Raw genomic sequence first — 17,943 nt, 5'->3', positions numbered from 1 at the left:
AGTAGTATGTGACCCTGGCTTTAAACAGAGGAAAGAGGACAACTGGGAAATGATGCCAGGTTAATACTAGAAACCCCTGCTGAGTTTGGAATCTAGTCTGATTAACAGAACCTTTTCCATATGCATCCAGATTAGAACACAGATTTCCAAGGCATCTTGAAGAATAACTGGTTTTGCACTGCCAGCATGACTGCTCTTCCAAGTTGACTTTCTACTTAACTTTGTCTTATTAAAGAATGGAATGTAGTTCTAGGTCTACATGACTTCTTTGGTAAATGGGACCCACATCCTACAAAAAACAAGAAGCCTTTCTAAAGAAATGGTCCTTACAACATATAACTATAAATTCCAGCACCAGTTATTTAAAATCCAGATCCAGCTACTGTTATGGGTATGGGAAATATATCCTGCCCAAGAATGAAACTGGGGAACAGCTTTCAAAGCAACCAACACTGCTGAATGCCCAGTTTTTCAAAACACCAAAGAAAAGAAACCAACTTTTTTTTTAAAAAAACCCCACACTTAATATTGTTTAGTTTCACTGCCCTCATGGGAAATACAGAATGTGTAACGCTGTCCACAGCAAATGCTCATTCCACTAAAAGTTTAAGGCTAAGCCCAGGTTTCACTTATAAGGGTTTTATCACAATTGCATTCCTTCCTTTTTTTTTTTTCCCTCTCCTCTTTCTTCCTCTCTCCTCTTTAAGGCTATCCTACTACTAAACAAAACTCTGAAAGAACACTTTGATTTGCAGGCTCATACACGTCAGACAGTACTCAATACTTCTGCCACTTCAGCTCTTTTCCCGTGAGTCACTGGAGGCAATCATAGTTTTAACGTTTGAGTGAAGGACTTCCTTTTTCCATTTCCCGGTTATCTTTCTGCAGAGCAGCCAGAATCTAGACATTTCAAGGAATGAGAGAGAAAGAAGTATTAGATTTAAAAAATGCCTGAATAAATCACTGTCTGAAGTGTTTCCAATTTAACTATCTCTGAGTGATACTATTTTAACTATTAAATGTAATCAAATTTAGAGAACCTCTCTACTGATGGAGACCTCACCCAGAAGTTCCTGTGGCATGGTAGATACAAATAGATATAACAAAGGTGTAAACTCAATCTTCCCCCAGCACACACTTTTGAAGCTTGGAGATGAGATTCTTACCCAGATTACACAAATCTATAACTATTAAAGGACGCTGTCTGAAGGGAATTTAATCTCAAAGAATTGCAGTTACGAGTAAGCAGCCTTCTCTTCTCCCTCTGATCGACTTCAAACCTCTGCACCATCAGAATTAACAGGACTAAATCACTCATAGGGCAACCACACAAAACTGCCTATGCTTCCATGGAAAAGCACCCACAGCTGTTGCAGTGTGGGTCTGAGCAGAGCCACAGCTGGATGGCTCTTCAGCAATTTCTGGAAACAGAGAATGACACCAAAATACTGATCCAGAAAAGCACAGACATTAAGCCAACTAACAGAGCTCAGATTCTTTAGTTATTCTGAAAACTTTACAGAGCTAAGATTTGTAACATACAGATGACACAAATGCTAAGCCAACGGTCTAGGCATGTTCTACCATCTCTGTTTCTCTGCTGTTGATGACAAAGTGGTGGGTGTGACAGCAGTCACTCACACTCCAGGCTAAGGCTGTACTGGCACAAGGCCCTGGAGTTATTTGTAGTTAATTCCAGAAGAAAAACAGAGCTTGCAGGTTTCCTACTGATAACCAGAGTCCTTGTTACCAGAAGTGCCACATCTGTGTTTACACTTCAAATGCTATGGAGTGCATCTGACCTAACTCCCCAGCACGAATGGATGTTACAGCCACTTAACAACTTCCAAATTCAGATGACATACTTCCATCTTTTTACTTTAAGCTGCAATTTAGTTGGAATTACAGTGATGAGACTACAATTTTGGAAGTAAAGGCTTCAGTGCTAAATTCCACTGAAGAACTCAGAGATGTAGTCACTTCTTTACAGCCCAAAATTAGACAAACTAGATCCTCAAGGATATTAAGATAGTGACTGTATGATGACATGTCCTGACAAATTGTCATCTTCCCCCAAAGAGTGAATTTCTGCTTTTAAATATCAAGTTGTAATTGATATCAAGTTGTAATATCAAGGCTGTTAGCAGCCTTTCTAATTCATACATTCTAAAAGTCATATGATACTTCATCAACTCTACCTAACATTTCAATTTTGAATATTGACTGAGCTCTCCCTTTCCAGAGGGGAAAAAGCTCAGGGAAGCCACTCACCTGAATGTGTACTAAAAGCATGGAGTGAGCTACATAGTCCTACCTACCTGTAAAATCGAACACTAGCTCTGCTAAAACATTCTTCCGGATGTTGCCAAACTATGTTGTCATGAGTACAGTACAATCATCTGTTATCAAAGATCAACATCCCCTTTACCTGAGCCCACTTCTTGTTTCTACTTTGCATCTGAATGGCAGCAATAGATGTGAAGAATTCTTCCGAAGGCAAGTCCTCTGGTAGTTTTGTTAAAAACTGGGCTATATGAATGAAGTCCATTTTGGTCAAAATATCTTCAAAAAGTTTTAATATTCCCAGGGCTGTGCGGAATAAGAACTCTTCTCCATCACGGCAGAACACATCCCAGACACGACATGCCAAGTCTAGCGGCAACGATCTGCTGTACAATGTGAATATCCTAAAAAACAGTGAAATTTAGAGTTACTGCACAAAATCAAAATCCTGGATAGTCACAGAGTACATGGACTGATTATTAGTTAAGTTTGAGGCTTCTCAAATATTTGTATCTGACTAATTTTTTATTTCAAAAGTACTTCTACTAGCTGCTGCATAGCAATACAGGAAACAACATAAAATGGTACAACACTTAAGGCATCTTGCCATCAATCTTGGTCTCCAAGTTCAATCTTCTTGGATCACACCAGAAGAAAAAATATACATGGTTTTATGACGGACATGCACTGGCCACAGGTATCAGAATATATCAAAGACATATTTAATAATCACTTCACAGCTGAGGACTGATGCAGTTTTAGCTCTGAGAACACAAAAAGTTGAACCTTAAGACACACTGCAAGGGGAATTCTGTGGATCAGATGATGGAGATGTGTAAAATTAACTCTGTGTTCCAGGCTTGATTAACTGTCAAGCGGAATAACAGCAGTAGTTTTGGAGGAAAGATCAGTTTAAACTCTACCGAGCCGAGAGAAACACATAAGATGTCCAGAGAGGATGCACAGAGAGCTGTGAGAAGATGGTGGCTCAGTGTGCTTGGACAGATGTGATCCTCCAAGAGTAAAGGTAACAGCAGAAGCAAGAATGTCCTCCTAGTTGCTAGGACTGCATTTTCATTACCTGCCAAGAGCACACTTCTTCCTTCATCAAAATGCTGACAGCCCTGCAGCTAGGAACATGAAGATGTTCCCTGCTCTCTCCCCTATCCAACACTTTACTACAAGGCAGAGCAGTTTTCATTGCCACTAAGAACAACGTAGTAACAGGAAGTGAAGAGAATTAAGTTTCCTGGAATCACATTATAGTATATAAGGAAAAAAGAGCTACAGTGATTTTTTTTCCTTCAGAATTTAGAGAGGGAACATTTCTCCACAGATGCACTGCGTAAAAGATCTCTGTAAAACTGCAAATAATTCTTTCTCCGGCAGAGGTCAGCAAAGCCTCAAATGGAAACAAAACCTTTCCACACCTTTTAACACAAAATTTCCAGTACACTGAATCGAGCAGCAGTTCCCTTGTGTTTAAGATTCTCCTCCATTCCCTCCGATTTTTTTATTTAGGACATTCAGGTTTCCATTTAAAAATTACAACGGAACACATGCACACACACACACACACACACGCGTGTGCATATATATATATAGGTACAGAATATCAGTGGATGTATTTTTGCAGCAAATTCTACCAACCAAAGGTTTTCTGCAGTATCTGCTCTTTACTATATAAGGTTATTTGAATGATGTGTCATCAAGTATCCAGCCTCTCTGTGAATCGGCGCACTTTAGGAAAATGGGAAAATATATTCATTTTAGAAGCAGCAAGACCAGATTAAAGCATCTGCACAAATTCAGGTGACAAGTAAATTACTGCAGGTTTAGGATCCTTAGGATTTTACTTTTTTTCTATTTTTACAGCTCACTGCAGTGTTTTCATAACAAAGGGAAATAGTTTAAATTCTGTTCTCCAAAAAGCTAAATTAGAAATATAAAAATAAGCAAATAAGGGGTAGAGTCTGGGATGGAAAAACCCACTATTGTTCATATATGCATTTTACATCCATACATGCATGTCTAAGAAAAGCACAATAAAAGCCTCCTCTTTGGGTTACTGGCTGACCACGCATTGCAGACTTTGTTACTCGGTCAATGTTCTTGTACAGTCACATGCCATACAAAACGTCTTGCTACAGAATATCTACACAGCAGAATTAAGACTTTCTGTCTGTGCACACACATGCACAGGAAACAGCAGTAGCTTTTCCATTTAAAAAGAACAGTGTAATAGGAAGCAATTCAACCAGGTCCTTTCCTGGTCACCAAGTAGCAGGCAAACACTCAGCCAGAAACTAGTCCTGGTTAGACTTAAGTAACAACGCCTGTTTTTTTGATCTGTTTTTATTCACAAAAGCTATTATTCTGTCCTGATTCAGACCTAGCTTGAATAATCCATGTGTATTAAATCTGCAACAAGCAGAAAATTAACTGTCAGAAGAAACAGTCAGAACTATTTATTAGAACACTACTTTTTGTAGGAAAAGATTTACTTGGATCAAAAAAGCTGTCACATCAAATAAGGTATTTGACATTGATCTCTTCATAATTTGTAAGGAAGTGCAATTTGCAGGAAATTCGCAAGGCAATTAACTTTCATTAATACTAGCATGGAATGAAATGAATCAAGCCCTAAGAACAGAGACTGGGCCCCCTAGAACAAGCACTGAAACACCAGTAAGAATCATTACTGCTGAGAATGGATACAGCATTTGCTCCCTTCAAACATTTCCTACTAAAAGACATTTTTACTGGACATCTGAGCTACTGGTCTGAAACCCAGATGAAATTTATTACTGCAATAAAGCAGCTGCCAGACTAAACCAGTTACAGCAGCAGCTCTCATCAGCACTAGCACACCACTTGCACAGGAGCTGCTCTCACTGCGCTGCGGGATGATTTGCTGTCTGCAGCTCTCTTTGAACTCAACACAAGTCCCAGGTGCAGACAGCACAGCTAGCCAGCAGAGATGTCCTTCCTCAGAGTAACATAAGTGCAGGCTACTGGCTGCTATTTGTGTGGAAGAGGGGGAAAAAATAAAGTACCAGATGCTCCTGCTCCTCCCAGCCCTGCTTATGATGAAAGTGTCCTTAGAGGTAGGTACATGAAATCCTGGCTGGTTTGCCACTCACAGGGAAAGCAGATGACCATAATGTTATCAACAAAGCACTGTTACTATGATAACCATAGGCTCTGTATTTTCTTCTCCCCCCTCCTTTTTTTTCTTTTTTTTCCCCTTTTCCTTTATTTTTTAATTAAGTCTTCATGCATATCATTAGCAACAACACTGAAGACACGTGTGGCACATTTTCGACTGACAACTCACGCACAACAACGCTGACACAAATCAGTTCTGTACTCTTGCACTACACATTCTTTTCCCAGGTCTGTAACAGGACAAAAGTATTTCTGCAACTTCTGAGTTCAGCTGTGGAAACATGACTAATTCAGCTTTTAAACTTAATTCTTGGATCCTCCCTCCTTCATCCTGGTACTGTTTAATTGTTACATATTCTATCAATTTCAACTACATCTGCTTTAAGACAACACTGCATCTTTCCAAGTGTTCATGCATTACTTTATGCTACAGTGGCACCGCTGTTCTCACTGGCACCTTCAGAGTTATTGCAATAAGTTTGTTGGTAACAGTTTATTTAGTATAATTTTAAAATCATTACAGTTTAAAAAAAGTGGAAGCATTTACGTTGTTCCTTATAAGGGGAAAAAAAAGTATTATGCATTATACAATACTGACTGCAAGAGAACAACTTCTTAGCACTCAACAAACCTGACCGCATTCTAAAATATATCAGTGTAACACAAACACTGTCTGGGTTCCTGAGCAATTTCCAAGCAGCCACAAGCACCCGAAAAGCCCTGCTCTCTCACCTGGAGTACAACACAGCAGAGCAGTACTGCACTTGATTCCACCCTAACCTGTGGTGACACACGGATGAGCACTCTGGAAACAGGGCAAGACTGTGGTGTTTTGGAGTCTGGTAACAACCTGTGGTGGTTTCACTTGGCTGGCAGCCAAACACAGTCACTCACTCACTCTTCCTCTCCCACAGGGAACAGGGGAGAATTGGAGGGGTAAGGGTAAGGAGACTTGTAGGTTGAGATAACAACAATTTAATAATTGAAATAAAATAAAACTGAAGATTAATTATATTAAAATAATAATAATAATAAAATATGCAAATGAGTGATACATAGTGCAATTGCTCACCACCTGTGACTAAGCCCAGCCTGTTCTTGGATAACGATCCTGGAGCACTGACAATCCTGAAAACCATAATCCCAGAAAAGCCAGAGCCCTGAGCAAGAGCCCCCACAAGGGAGAGACCCAGAGAGAAAGAGATCCTCATTAACATACTGAACCAAATGCCAATCTAGCTTACTAATTTAAATATTGCTTACACCTCCCACCCTGCACCTGCAGACTAGCAAAATACGAAGTCCTTCAACTTCCAGCGACAACTGAAAACATTAGTATGTTACCAGTGTTCTTCTCATAACAAATCTCATACGGAAATCAAAACACAGTGCTATTCTAGCTACTAAGAAACCAGCTCTATCCCAGCCAAAGACCAGAACACAACTCAAAATCCAAAAAATCAGGATGTCACCAGAAACCTTGGGACATAGTTCAAGTTCACTTTGAAATGGAGGCATGCATCTAAAGCATCATCTTAAGTTCCATTTTTTTTGGAGGGTGGAGAGTTACTGTCATGACACAGGCCATGTTTTTCTGAATGTAACAGATACCAAGCCTATTAATACCTCACTGGAGGTGCCCACTACAAATATCCACACCGAGTGGCTTGGACCTTTATCATAACAAGCAAATGGTATCAACAGAAAGTTAGTGTTCACAGAGCACAATCACAATCAATAGTAAAGAACCACTGATCAATCCATCAGTACAAACAAAGCCCTTGGCTGTAATTATTGCCAAAAATCATTTTTCTGAGTAGGGATAAAGAGGTGTTTGTATAGCAGCAGCAGGCCATAAATAGACAGCATGTGTCCTTTGCAAATCCACATTCTGCTCTGCTCACAAGAGCCTGTGGTGTATCAGCTGACCGAGCTCAGAGGCCAAAACTGGACTATTCAGACACACTGTTGCCCCTCTATTCTCTCTGAACCTGACCGTATGTTGCTCTTTACATCCCTCTCACACTTGATTCCCTTCATATTCTTCAAAAAAAGTATAAACCTGTCTAGCTTTTGAATTCTTACCATGAGGTTTATCAATCAGAGTTTGGGCTTGAAGGACACAGGTCCTTTTTAAGAGAGATGCCTTACTTCTGGAAGGTATCCACTCATAATCACGCCACTGTACCTTTTAATTAAATTCTTAGGTCCTCAGCATTTTCCCATCACAGAAGGCAGTGGTGGAAGTAGACTGGCAGGAGGGCTCTCCTCCCTAAATCCTCTACCAGCCCCAAGAAAACCCAAAAGAGCGTTGCATCACCTGCATAGCTGGGCCCATCTATATGCACAGCATTTGTTTTTCTTGGAAAGCATCCCTTCAACAAATGCTGTTCCCTGCAGCACCGGTTACAGGAAGCAGTACAAAGGAGACTAGTTAATTCCACTGTAATTGTGGCAGGAGCAGGAGGGTTTCCCAGCAACTGGTCTGTGAGGCACTGGCTACTGGAGCCCTCCCAGAGCTGGCACCAACTGAGATTTACTGCACACATGCCTGCACAGTAACCATGCCAGCCACAGGAACAGCAGCAGGCATCCCTTTGGAGCTCAGAACAAACACACATTTAAATAAAAGTAATGCTGCTAGAGCACAGCTGTTTCACAGGCATTTTTATCTACAACCAAAAGCTCTGTCTGTTCAGACTGACATTGTACCATATTCTTCCCTGACTTTAAACACACTGAAGCCACATTCTTATCTTTCCAGAAACAGTTCTGTTTTTAATGGAGCAGTATCTGTACTACAGTGAATTCACTGCCAGCCATGAGCCACAGGCAACCTTATAAACAACATTTTCCATAGTCCTTAGTTTTAACAGCTACTCACTTGTGTGAACACAGACCCACCTGATTTTTCCTTATATCTATTCTCTATTACTTCCTGGAAACAATGGAAGGACAGCATTATAAAGTCCAATTTGCTAAGTTTCCAGTGGCCATTAAAAGAAATTAAAAAATCTAAATCTGCTTCCCACAGGATCGAAGTATTTTAAAGTAGAAAGTGTGTATATGTATGTATGTACGTATATACATATGCACACACACATATATTTAAATATTGTACCTAAATCTTACACAGTAAAATACCAACTCCACTAATAAAATTAAGGATAGAGTGAGACAAGATGTCTAGCTTCAGAGAAGCGCAGAAGAAGTGTAATACAGGACTGGGCAGGACTGCTTCAACTAGTCTACATTCCTGTGCAAGGTCACAGTGTTGTGACTCTCCAGGGATGGGGAAGGACACAGTAAATTGTCCTTGGGATTAAAATAAACAGCTTTAATATGGATGCAGGTAGTCAGCAAGAAATGCTAAGGGCTGTCAGTACATTCATACAAAGACCTCAAGAAGCACCATCCACAAGCGCTCCTGACAGAAGCTTCTTTCAAGTGCTCTTAACAATACACAAAGGAGGAACAAAAGGGGTGTCTGATGTGCCCCGCACATTCAGACTTAAACACTTCAGCTCTTTGCTCAAAAGTCAGTAATTTCTTAGGGTTTTTTTAACCTATAAATGTGCCCAGAGAGAACAACTGATCACACAAATGTTTACTCACAAAAATACAATAAATAATAGTCTAACAAAGCAAAATTGCTGAGAGGAATGTCAACCTTCAACCTTTCACTAGAACAGTCTTTTTCTAAATCTCCAATTTCTGGTGGTGTTCCTCAGGATTTCTTCTTTACAATGTAAAGCTCAAACTTAGACAACACAGTGATATTAACATACCTGCACCATAAAGACACTCATTTTTAGTCTCTCCTACATAAGAAAACCTTATTTAAGACAACATCATATGAAACTAGTAATCCATTAAAACGATGATTTTAGTATTGTCTATCCAGTTATTCTCCAGCATGTTTACAGTCTTCTTATTCTACTATCCCTTTTATTCAATTGCTTCCTCCACACACAGGCTTTTCAAAACACTGTCTGAGGCAATATAATTTTAACATCTTTCCTTTTATCACTGAACATATCAGTCTCTTCCCTTTTTCTTCCTTTCTATCCTATTCCAGTATTTTTTCCTAGCATTTTCCTGCTCTCTGCATAAATCCAGTTCAGCTTAATATTCTCAGCCTTCAGTCATAAAAATCCTTCCAATGGTATTTCTTCCACCAAATGTTGGGAGAAATAATCCTAACCATTACACACCCTCTCATTCTCCTATTCATGTTGCATTAAAATTTAATTCCAGTGTAAAAGCCAAGTCAAACAAAGAGAAACTACCAAGACATTGTCCGAGTATCGAGGGAAGGGGCTAGGAAAGCCACCACCCACCTGGAGCTGAATCTGGCAATGGCTGTCAGGGACAATGACAAAGCCTTTCCACAGGTACATCAGCAGAAAAAAAGGACTCAGGAAAACATGAGCCCATTGCTGAATGGGGCAGGGAACCTGGTGACAAAGTACATGCAGAAGGCTGTGGAACTCACTGCCCTTCTTCATCTCAGTCTTTACTGAGAAGACCTGCTTTCAGGAATCCCAGGTCCTCCAGAACAGTGGGAAAGCCTAATGCAAGGAAGCCGGGGCCCAGGTAGAGGAAGATCACGTTAGGGAACGTCTACACGAACTGGGCATATACAAGTGCATGGGACCTGGTGAGATACACATGTGAGTGCTGAGGAAACTGTCTGGTATCATTATGAGGCCACTCCCAATTATCTTCGAGAGGTTCCAGTGATCAGAGGAGGTTCCTGAAGACTAGAAGAAAACAAATGTCACTCCTATCTTCAAGCAGCAGGATCCAGGGAACTACAGGTTGGTCAACCTCACTGCTATCCCTGGGAAAGTAATGGAAGAGAAATTCCTGGAGATCATTTCAAAGCATATGATGGGCAAAAAGGTGATTGGGAGAAGCCAGTATAGATTTATGAAACCAAAATCAAATCATGCCTGACCAACCTGACAGCCTTCTACAATGAGATGATTGGCTTGGTGGATGAGGGGAGAGCAACGAATGTTGTTTATCTTGATGTTAGCAAGGCTTTCAACATTGTACCCCATAAAATCCTTGTTGATGAACTGATGAAGTACAGACTAGACAAACGGATGGAAAACTGACTGGCTGGAACTGCCAAGCTCAGAAGTTTGTCGTTAGCAGCATGAAGTACAGCTTCAAGCCAATCCACTGGTACAGCACTCCAGGGTTTGATACTCATCCAATACTTTTCTTCATTAAGGACCTAGACAACGGGTCAGACTACCTTCAGCAAGTTTGCAGACCATACAAAACTGGGAGGAGTGGTCAATACCACACTCCATAAAGACCTTGAGACACTGGAGAAATGAGCCAATGTGAGTCTCATGAAGTGCAAAACAAAGGGAAATGCCACATCCTGCACCTAGGGAGGAAATAAGCCCAGGCACCAATACACATGGGAAGCCAACAGGCTGCAAAGAAGCTTCACAGAAAAAAACCACAGAGGTCCTGGTGGACAACAAGTTGAACTAAGTCAGCAACACACCTTTGCAGCAAAGAACGTCCACAAACTCCTGGGCTGCATTAGGAACAGCACTGCCAGCAGGCCAAGGCAGGTCATCCCTCCTCTCTACTCAGCACTGGTGAGCCAACTCTGGGCTTCCCAGTACAAGAGAGACGCGGATATACTGCAGCAAGTCAAGTCCAGCTTGCCATGAATACAATTAAAGGCTTTAGAGTATCTGACACACAGGGAGAGGCTTAGAAATCTGGGACTGTTTAGCCAGGAAAACAGATGTCTCTGACACAATGTGTAAAAGTACTTGATAGGAGGGTGTAAGGGAGACAAGACTCTTCTCAGGTTGTACCCAGCTAAAGGACCAGAGCCAGCTGGCACAAACTGAAATACGGGAAATTCCATTTAAATATGAGAAAATAAAAACTTGTTCACTGTGAGGGCAGCTGGACACTGGAACAGGTTGCCTGGAGAGGTTGTGGAGTCTCCGTCCTTGGAGATGTTAAAAACCTGACTGGAGAAGCTCCTGAACAACCTGGTCTAGTTGATCCTTCTTTCAGCAGTGGGTTTAGACTGGTGATCTCCAGAGGTCCCTTCCAATGCCCCAGCAATTCTATGATCCTATGAAAACTCATGTATTCAAACTTCCAGCTGTGGGATTGGACTGAATTACTTCAAACGGATTTCCATCTAATGGACAGTTCAATGCTAACAGCTAGGTCTTAAAGATCACCAGGGTAACAGGAGCTTGGTTCAGATAGAACTGCATTAGCAATACAAATGTTTTCCAAAATAGTAACTGCTGGATCTCAGAAAAAAAAAAAAAAAAAAATAAATCTGTTACTACTGGGAATTTCATTTTTTACTGAAGGTATTTAGTCAGATACCTGAGAACAGGAGAAGGTGTCAACAATTTAAGCACAAATCAATTTTTCACAAAAAAGATTTTGTATCATCCTGAAACTGACAACAAAGTCTTGCTGAGAAGAGACATTTTAGCTGCCCCAAATTCAAGCATGACAGGCACAAATGCAAATTTGGAGTGCCTTACAGCAAACTGAAATTTGGCAGGAGTGCAAATAAGGTCCTTGTCTTTTTTCCTCTCTAAGGAAAAAGGTTCTAATTACACTAAACTAAAAAGGAAGGCAGTTTCGCCAAACAAAAAGATTGTAATTGCCTGTCTGCTAAGTGGAATAGCTGCAGTAATTAAAAATACTAATGCCCTTTAGCTATTCCATTGGACTGTGTCAAGACCAGTTTTTAAACAACCTGTACTGGGATCCTCTAAACAGGATCTAGGGCCACCTAACATACGAGTGAGATACTGCGCCAGAGTCATAGTTCATCCTGCCAAAAGCCTACGTGTTTGCTTTCCTGCGGCTCCTAGCTTTTTGCTGTATGGACAGCGACACTGTTTTAACTACTTTTTTCCTGTTTTGTGCAAAAGGACAAACTGTAATGTTCAAATGCAAAGCTAGCAATACTTTCTGGATATACACCCCTGGTATACATCTGCACATTAAGTAGAAAAACTAACAGATTTTTCTCAGAGGATCAATCCAAATATGCACTAAATATGGATAAACACTGCTACATGGATGTATTTCAAAACAAGCTTCAAACTCAAGAGAAGTACAATAATAATGGTTAGGCAAATGTTACACATCACAGGAGTATGTGGGAACAATTTGCATTGACAACTCAAGTCCTGAACAAAAGATAAAGCATTTATCTTAAAAGAACACTAAACCAGGTAAGAGCACTCCAGCTTCTGTCATGAACACTGACATGGAGCTATATGCTAGTATGCACGTTAATTATACTTTCAATGTCTTACCAATCAATAAGATAGATGTCTGGAGCTAAGTTATTCTTTTTGAAGTGAGCAAATAACTTTGGCAGATTTTCTTCAAAGAACACCTCAAATGCGGCAAAGTAAGTCAACATCTGGGAAAACACAATGGGGAGAAAAAAGCAGTTAGCGGTATTAATAGGCTTAAATGTATTATCTGTTGTTGGATTAATGCTCTTCAAAAATAGGATTGTATGAATTACATGATACAATAAAGAGTTAAATATTTACATAAAGAACAGCATCTGCAAACACACAGAGTTTAAAATCCACTCTATATACTGTTCTCATACTAAACAATGTAATTATTGTTTTGGCTCTTGTCCAGCTTCCTTTGGAAAGAAAAACACCAGCAGGAGAGAAGTTATTTGCTGATTTCTCAAAATAATTATGATAACAGAATGGTGCTTTATGCTTGTGGCAGTAATTTAATATTACACTGAATAAAATCCAAGGCCCAATGGATTATAAAATGAAATATGAAACTAAAATAATTTCATAGTCCACAGCAAGAGCAAAGCATCCAATTGGCTCCAATCGTAAATCATATTCTAATACCAAAGCTTCTTTCACACCACACATTTTAAAATGAGGTAACAGCATTTCTACTGCAAAGAGGGAGAGACCAAGTTCACACAGAAAAGCCAAAGATCAAGACAAAACACCTATGTAAGAGAAACGGACTGTAACTCCCATCTGATACCATAACTCCTGAACTGTACTGCTTTTAACATGAAAACTTCCATGTTATTTTAAAATTTTTATATGTGGGTCAAATTCCATAACAGAGGGCATGGAAGAAGAAAATCTTCCAATTCAACTAAGAGTTAAAAGGCTTTTTAGCTCCCCCTCCCCATCCTCTTAATCCTCTAGGGAGAAAAGTTAAGCAAAGTCCTTGAATGCTTCAGTAATTTTAATTGCAATAAAAGCAATAAAGAATGGCTGTAATTACTTCAAAGTATGAGTTGTATCAGCATGGTTCTCTCCAAAACACCATGACAGTAAAGGGAAAAGAGGAGCTTTTTGGAGCCTTTTGTCTGAAATCTTTTTAAACAATGACAGATTTGTTTCCCAGGGTTTTTTTAATGTCCTTATGGAAATTTTTCTCATTTTATCTGAATGAAGTGACAGATGGTGGACTAGCTTCATTAACAGCAGCAAATAAAAAATGGAGCCTGGTAGTCAGTAAGAGTATAAGGCTTGAAAGCCAATCAGAGATGGGTGTATGCCACAGAAATAGCCATACAAAGTTACATGAGTATCTCTGAATCTTCACTTACTGAGAAACAGCTTCATGGCAAACATGAAACCAGAAATCTAGAATCCTACTTTAGAGAACTGTACAACTGAAAGAGCTTCCCAATATGGATTTTTAAATGCATGAAATCCAAGTATCACGAGATCTGTGAGTACAAAGAAGGAAGCAAATAATGCAACACAGTCCTACTTCCAAAATGATCTGTTTGCAAGGTAGCACCACAGGAAGAGTTCTACTAAAGCGCTTCAAAACTGCTTTAGAGAGGGAATCATACACCTAACTGCTACAATCACATCTACTGCTAGTAATGCAGGCAGCTCTATTAGGAATGTAATAGCATTTCAGGTACTTATCTTGATAAAAATCAACATTCAACAAGACATTTACTTAGTAGTCATTAAAAAAATTTCTAGTTTAATAAAACTGTAACCAACAAAAGAAGTCAAGATAAATCAGTATAAATTACTATAATTTCCACAACTAACTTATGCTGGTTTTATTTTTAAATTTATTTTATGTTAAGACAAACCAGCATTTGGTTATTAAGCAGTAAAACTGACAGAAAAAGATGAGGACAGACAGCAGATCAGTTTATTTAGCACCTGCAGCCAAAACTGTCTCACTTTATGTGTCACTCTGTTTGAAATATTAGGTACAAAGTTTTCCTTGTAGTGTTCATTATGGCTTTGTAATTTCACAGTATGTTAATATTATTTCATGTATCACCATCTCTGCTCTCCTGTAAGCATCCATTTATCATGTAGCCTCTATTTAGCCAGGCTAACGGAACTCAATGGTGCTATCCAAGACCTTACAAAAACTCCACTATTTCAGATTAAAAAAAATTTCCAAAATCATCTTTGCAAGAACTGTATTTACACACGGAATGCACGAGCATGCCCTCTTTTTCCAAGTACAGCAATGGAGATGACTGACTGATACTGCTTCTAGCAATGCTGCCTGCACTGTACTACATCTCCCCATGGCCATTTACAACTGATGAGATTCAGGGGCTGCAACAAGGAGCTACATACTGGTGTTCCAGCAGGAAATACTGACAGGATCCCTAGTGTCCTGCTGTTTAAGCTCAAAAGTGATCGTTGTTGATGTCATCCATTCCCTTGCTTTATTTCTCCCTTCTGAACTCCAGAAGATCTTATTCTCACAGTGCTAAAAGATCAAGTAAGTGAGAAAAATACAGAATGCCACATATTTTACAAAATAATACTTTTAAAGTAAATCAAAAACATGTTTCAGGAGATGTGTCTTATTTTGCTACAGTACACAAGGAGCCCAATGTACATAACAAGGAGTTTTAGAGAGTCCAGAGAGAATCAGGAAACCAGCTCCCACTGAAAACTGGAGAGGTCTGCTCTTCTGATTCCCTCAGGCTCCTTTTCAAACACAGCTGCTACAATTAAAGATGAGAAACCTTGTTTTCACTGTAACAGTCTGTTTTTAGCAACCTATTAGTTTGGGATAAAGGGCACCTTCAGGACACTTCTTCTAATATTAAACTGTTTTCAGCATTCAACTACAGTGCACAATTTGAAAAACACCTACAATAACATCCCCATAACTATTCTCCGAGCATCATAAAATAGCAGTTTAATGATTTAATTCACCTGCCTGTTTGGTTTGGGTTTTTTTTCCAAGGTGTTGTGCATGTGTATCAGTTTGGTATGTTTTTATCAAGCATGTTGTTTTAAAATAAATCCTGATGTATTTTCCAAGCTACTGAGCCCCCCCCTTTTAAAAAAAAAAAAATAAATTTTCCCTACACATCTCTACAACACGCCAGTTACAGTTTTCTTGCATACTTACAAGGCCATGGTCCACACGGAAAAATGCCATCTGACAGGGTTTATTTAAAAGGTTAGAAAAAGCAATGAAGGCATCTGCAGTATCCAAGTTCAAGATCAATACTGCTGCTATGAATGACATGCCCTGTACCTGAAGAAAGGAGAAGTGTTACCATTCAGCAACAACTGTATTCTTCCAAGAATACTGCCTCATTTTGTCCTCATAATCACTAGTGTTTAATGCACTCACTGAGCTGCTGGATTTTGTGGAACATTCAGGAAGGCAGGGTTTTTAACCCACATGAGCCTTTGGTACTGCATGCTCAAGAGTATGGAAGCTAATGATCCCCGTGTTGCCTCCTTTCAAAGACTAAATAAAACTCTTAGGAAAAGCTAGGGTGACAGCATTTTCAAATATGCAGAATAAAGATTTTATTTAAAGAATAAGCTGTTTCCAAGTAATCCCTCTTCTCCTAGGGATGGGTCATATATACCCTTATAGGACACTGGAGACAAAGCCTGTTCTTTCCTTTTTCAATCAATTACTGGCAGTTACAGACAACTGCAATGGCTCATTTGACAAGCATTTTAGGATCAAGCTCTTGTTTTGTTTACCCTAAGCTCATGATGTGGTTGCATTATTCTACAAAGCATGCTATGGAATGAATGTTGAACCTAAGCAAAGCTCGCTCACTCAGAGGGTGTAACGCTGCCATTGCAGAGTCACATGGACCAAGGTGTGACAGTCCTTCCTGAAAACCTGAGGAACAAGCTCCTTCCCAACACAACAACAGGTTCCATGCCAAATGAAGCACACCACCTGATCTGCCCTGTTCCTAGTTTCCCAGCAGTCATGTTCAGCAGTTTTTGCCAAGCATCGCATGCTACACACAGAATAGGAATGTTATCTTTCTACATTTGCCTTCTCTAAAACAACTGCTCCCAAATAAAGAATAAGTTCCTATATATAACCCTGCTTGGGGACAAAAAGACTAAATTAAGTATCTGAAATGCACTCAGTCCTCTCATAATCACTACTTCAAATGCTTTGAGGGAGCATTGCTTTAAAGACTGTTCCAGAAGCTCACAGTGCTAAGCACAGAAGTGTGTATCAGGAGGAGTAAGATACTCAGCAGAATAGTCTCAGTAAGACTGTCATTAAGAACAGTACGTACTTCAAAGGACCAATTTAAATACCATCTTCTCTTTTGACTCCAATTTTCAAGCACTACAAATATTTACTTTTGAGTTTTCCAACAACTTAGCCTGTTAAAAAGCTTAAATCTAGCAACAGAACCATTATATACACTTCTCAAGTATGTACTGGAATAGAAGAAAGCACACAGAAACCTCACAAGTATTCACAAAATCATTTAGTACCAACTTACAAAGAACGAATTAACACAATCCTCCCTCCTCCCAGTTCTCCCTCCCCACATCTGAGAGAAAAAGAATAAATAAATCTTCACTTACATAGCCTACATCAGGTCTGTAACAAGTATAGGCTCCTAAAATACTGTGCAACGTGTCATGGTAAGGACCACCCTATAATTAAATAAAAACAAGACAATACACCTGAGTATATAACAAACATGTTAAAAACCCTTCAGTGCTACAGACAGAATCCATTACTTCTGATGGAGGACGCATTATTTCCTTATGCAGCTTTCAACAGCCCCAAGTCTTTCAAAATAATTTTGGCTTTAAAGGCATGAAACAGCCCTCATTTATTACAAATGCAGACAGTTTGCCTCAATTCAATATATCAATTACATATTAAATCCCTATACAAGAGGAATGTAAGCCTAAGAGATTGCTTACAGCTTAGCAGCACTTTGACAATAGTGCCAAGAAAGCAGAACACTGGTGAAAACTACTTGTCTATTAGACCAGAGGCAGAATTCAACCATGAAGAAAACAGTTAAAACAACAACAATATGCCATAACACACACACAGAGCATATCAAGAACGACATGTATAGCTAAAAAGAATTTCACGCTGTTGACTATTAACAGCTGCCATATCTTACACTGAGTACTGTAACTGGCTGATAATTTCCAAAGGGAGAAGTTTTTCACCCAA

General features: G+C 39.5%; 1 protein-coding gene across 1 annotated transcript in view; it reads right to left on the bottom strand.

Moving 5' to 3' along the window:
• Positions 1-313: 313 nt before the first annotated feature.
• Positions 314-17,943, bottom strand: part of TBC1D14 (TBC1 domain family member 14) — a 28,687-nt gene continuing 11,057 nt past the window's right edge. Inside the window, exons 7-11 of the mRNA XM_010169385.2 lie at positions 17,334-17,405; positions 15,883-16,011; positions 12,786-12,895; positions 2,429-2,687; positions 314-900 (exon numbers count right to left, since the gene is read on the bottom strand). Of these exons, the coding sequence (XP_010167687.1) occupies positions 835-900; positions 2,429-2,687; positions 12,786-12,895; positions 15,883-16,011; positions 17,334-17,405 (636 nt within the window). The 3' untranslated portion in view covers positions 314-834. The remainder of the gene's footprint in view (positions 901-2,428; positions 2,688-12,785; positions 12,896-15,882; positions 16,012-17,333; positions 17,406-17,943) is intronic.

This window comes from Antrostomus carolinensis, unplaced genomic scaffold, assembly GCF_000700745.2.
Source record: "Antrostomus carolinensis isolate BGI_N321 unplaced genomic scaffold, ASM70074v2 scaffold14390, whole genome shotgun sequence".
Lineage (NCBI taxonomy): Eukaryota > Metazoa > Chordata > Aves > Caprimulgiformes > Caprimulgidae > Antrostomus > Antrostomus carolinensis.
This window is presented reverse-complemented; position numbering and strand designations above follow the sequence as displayed.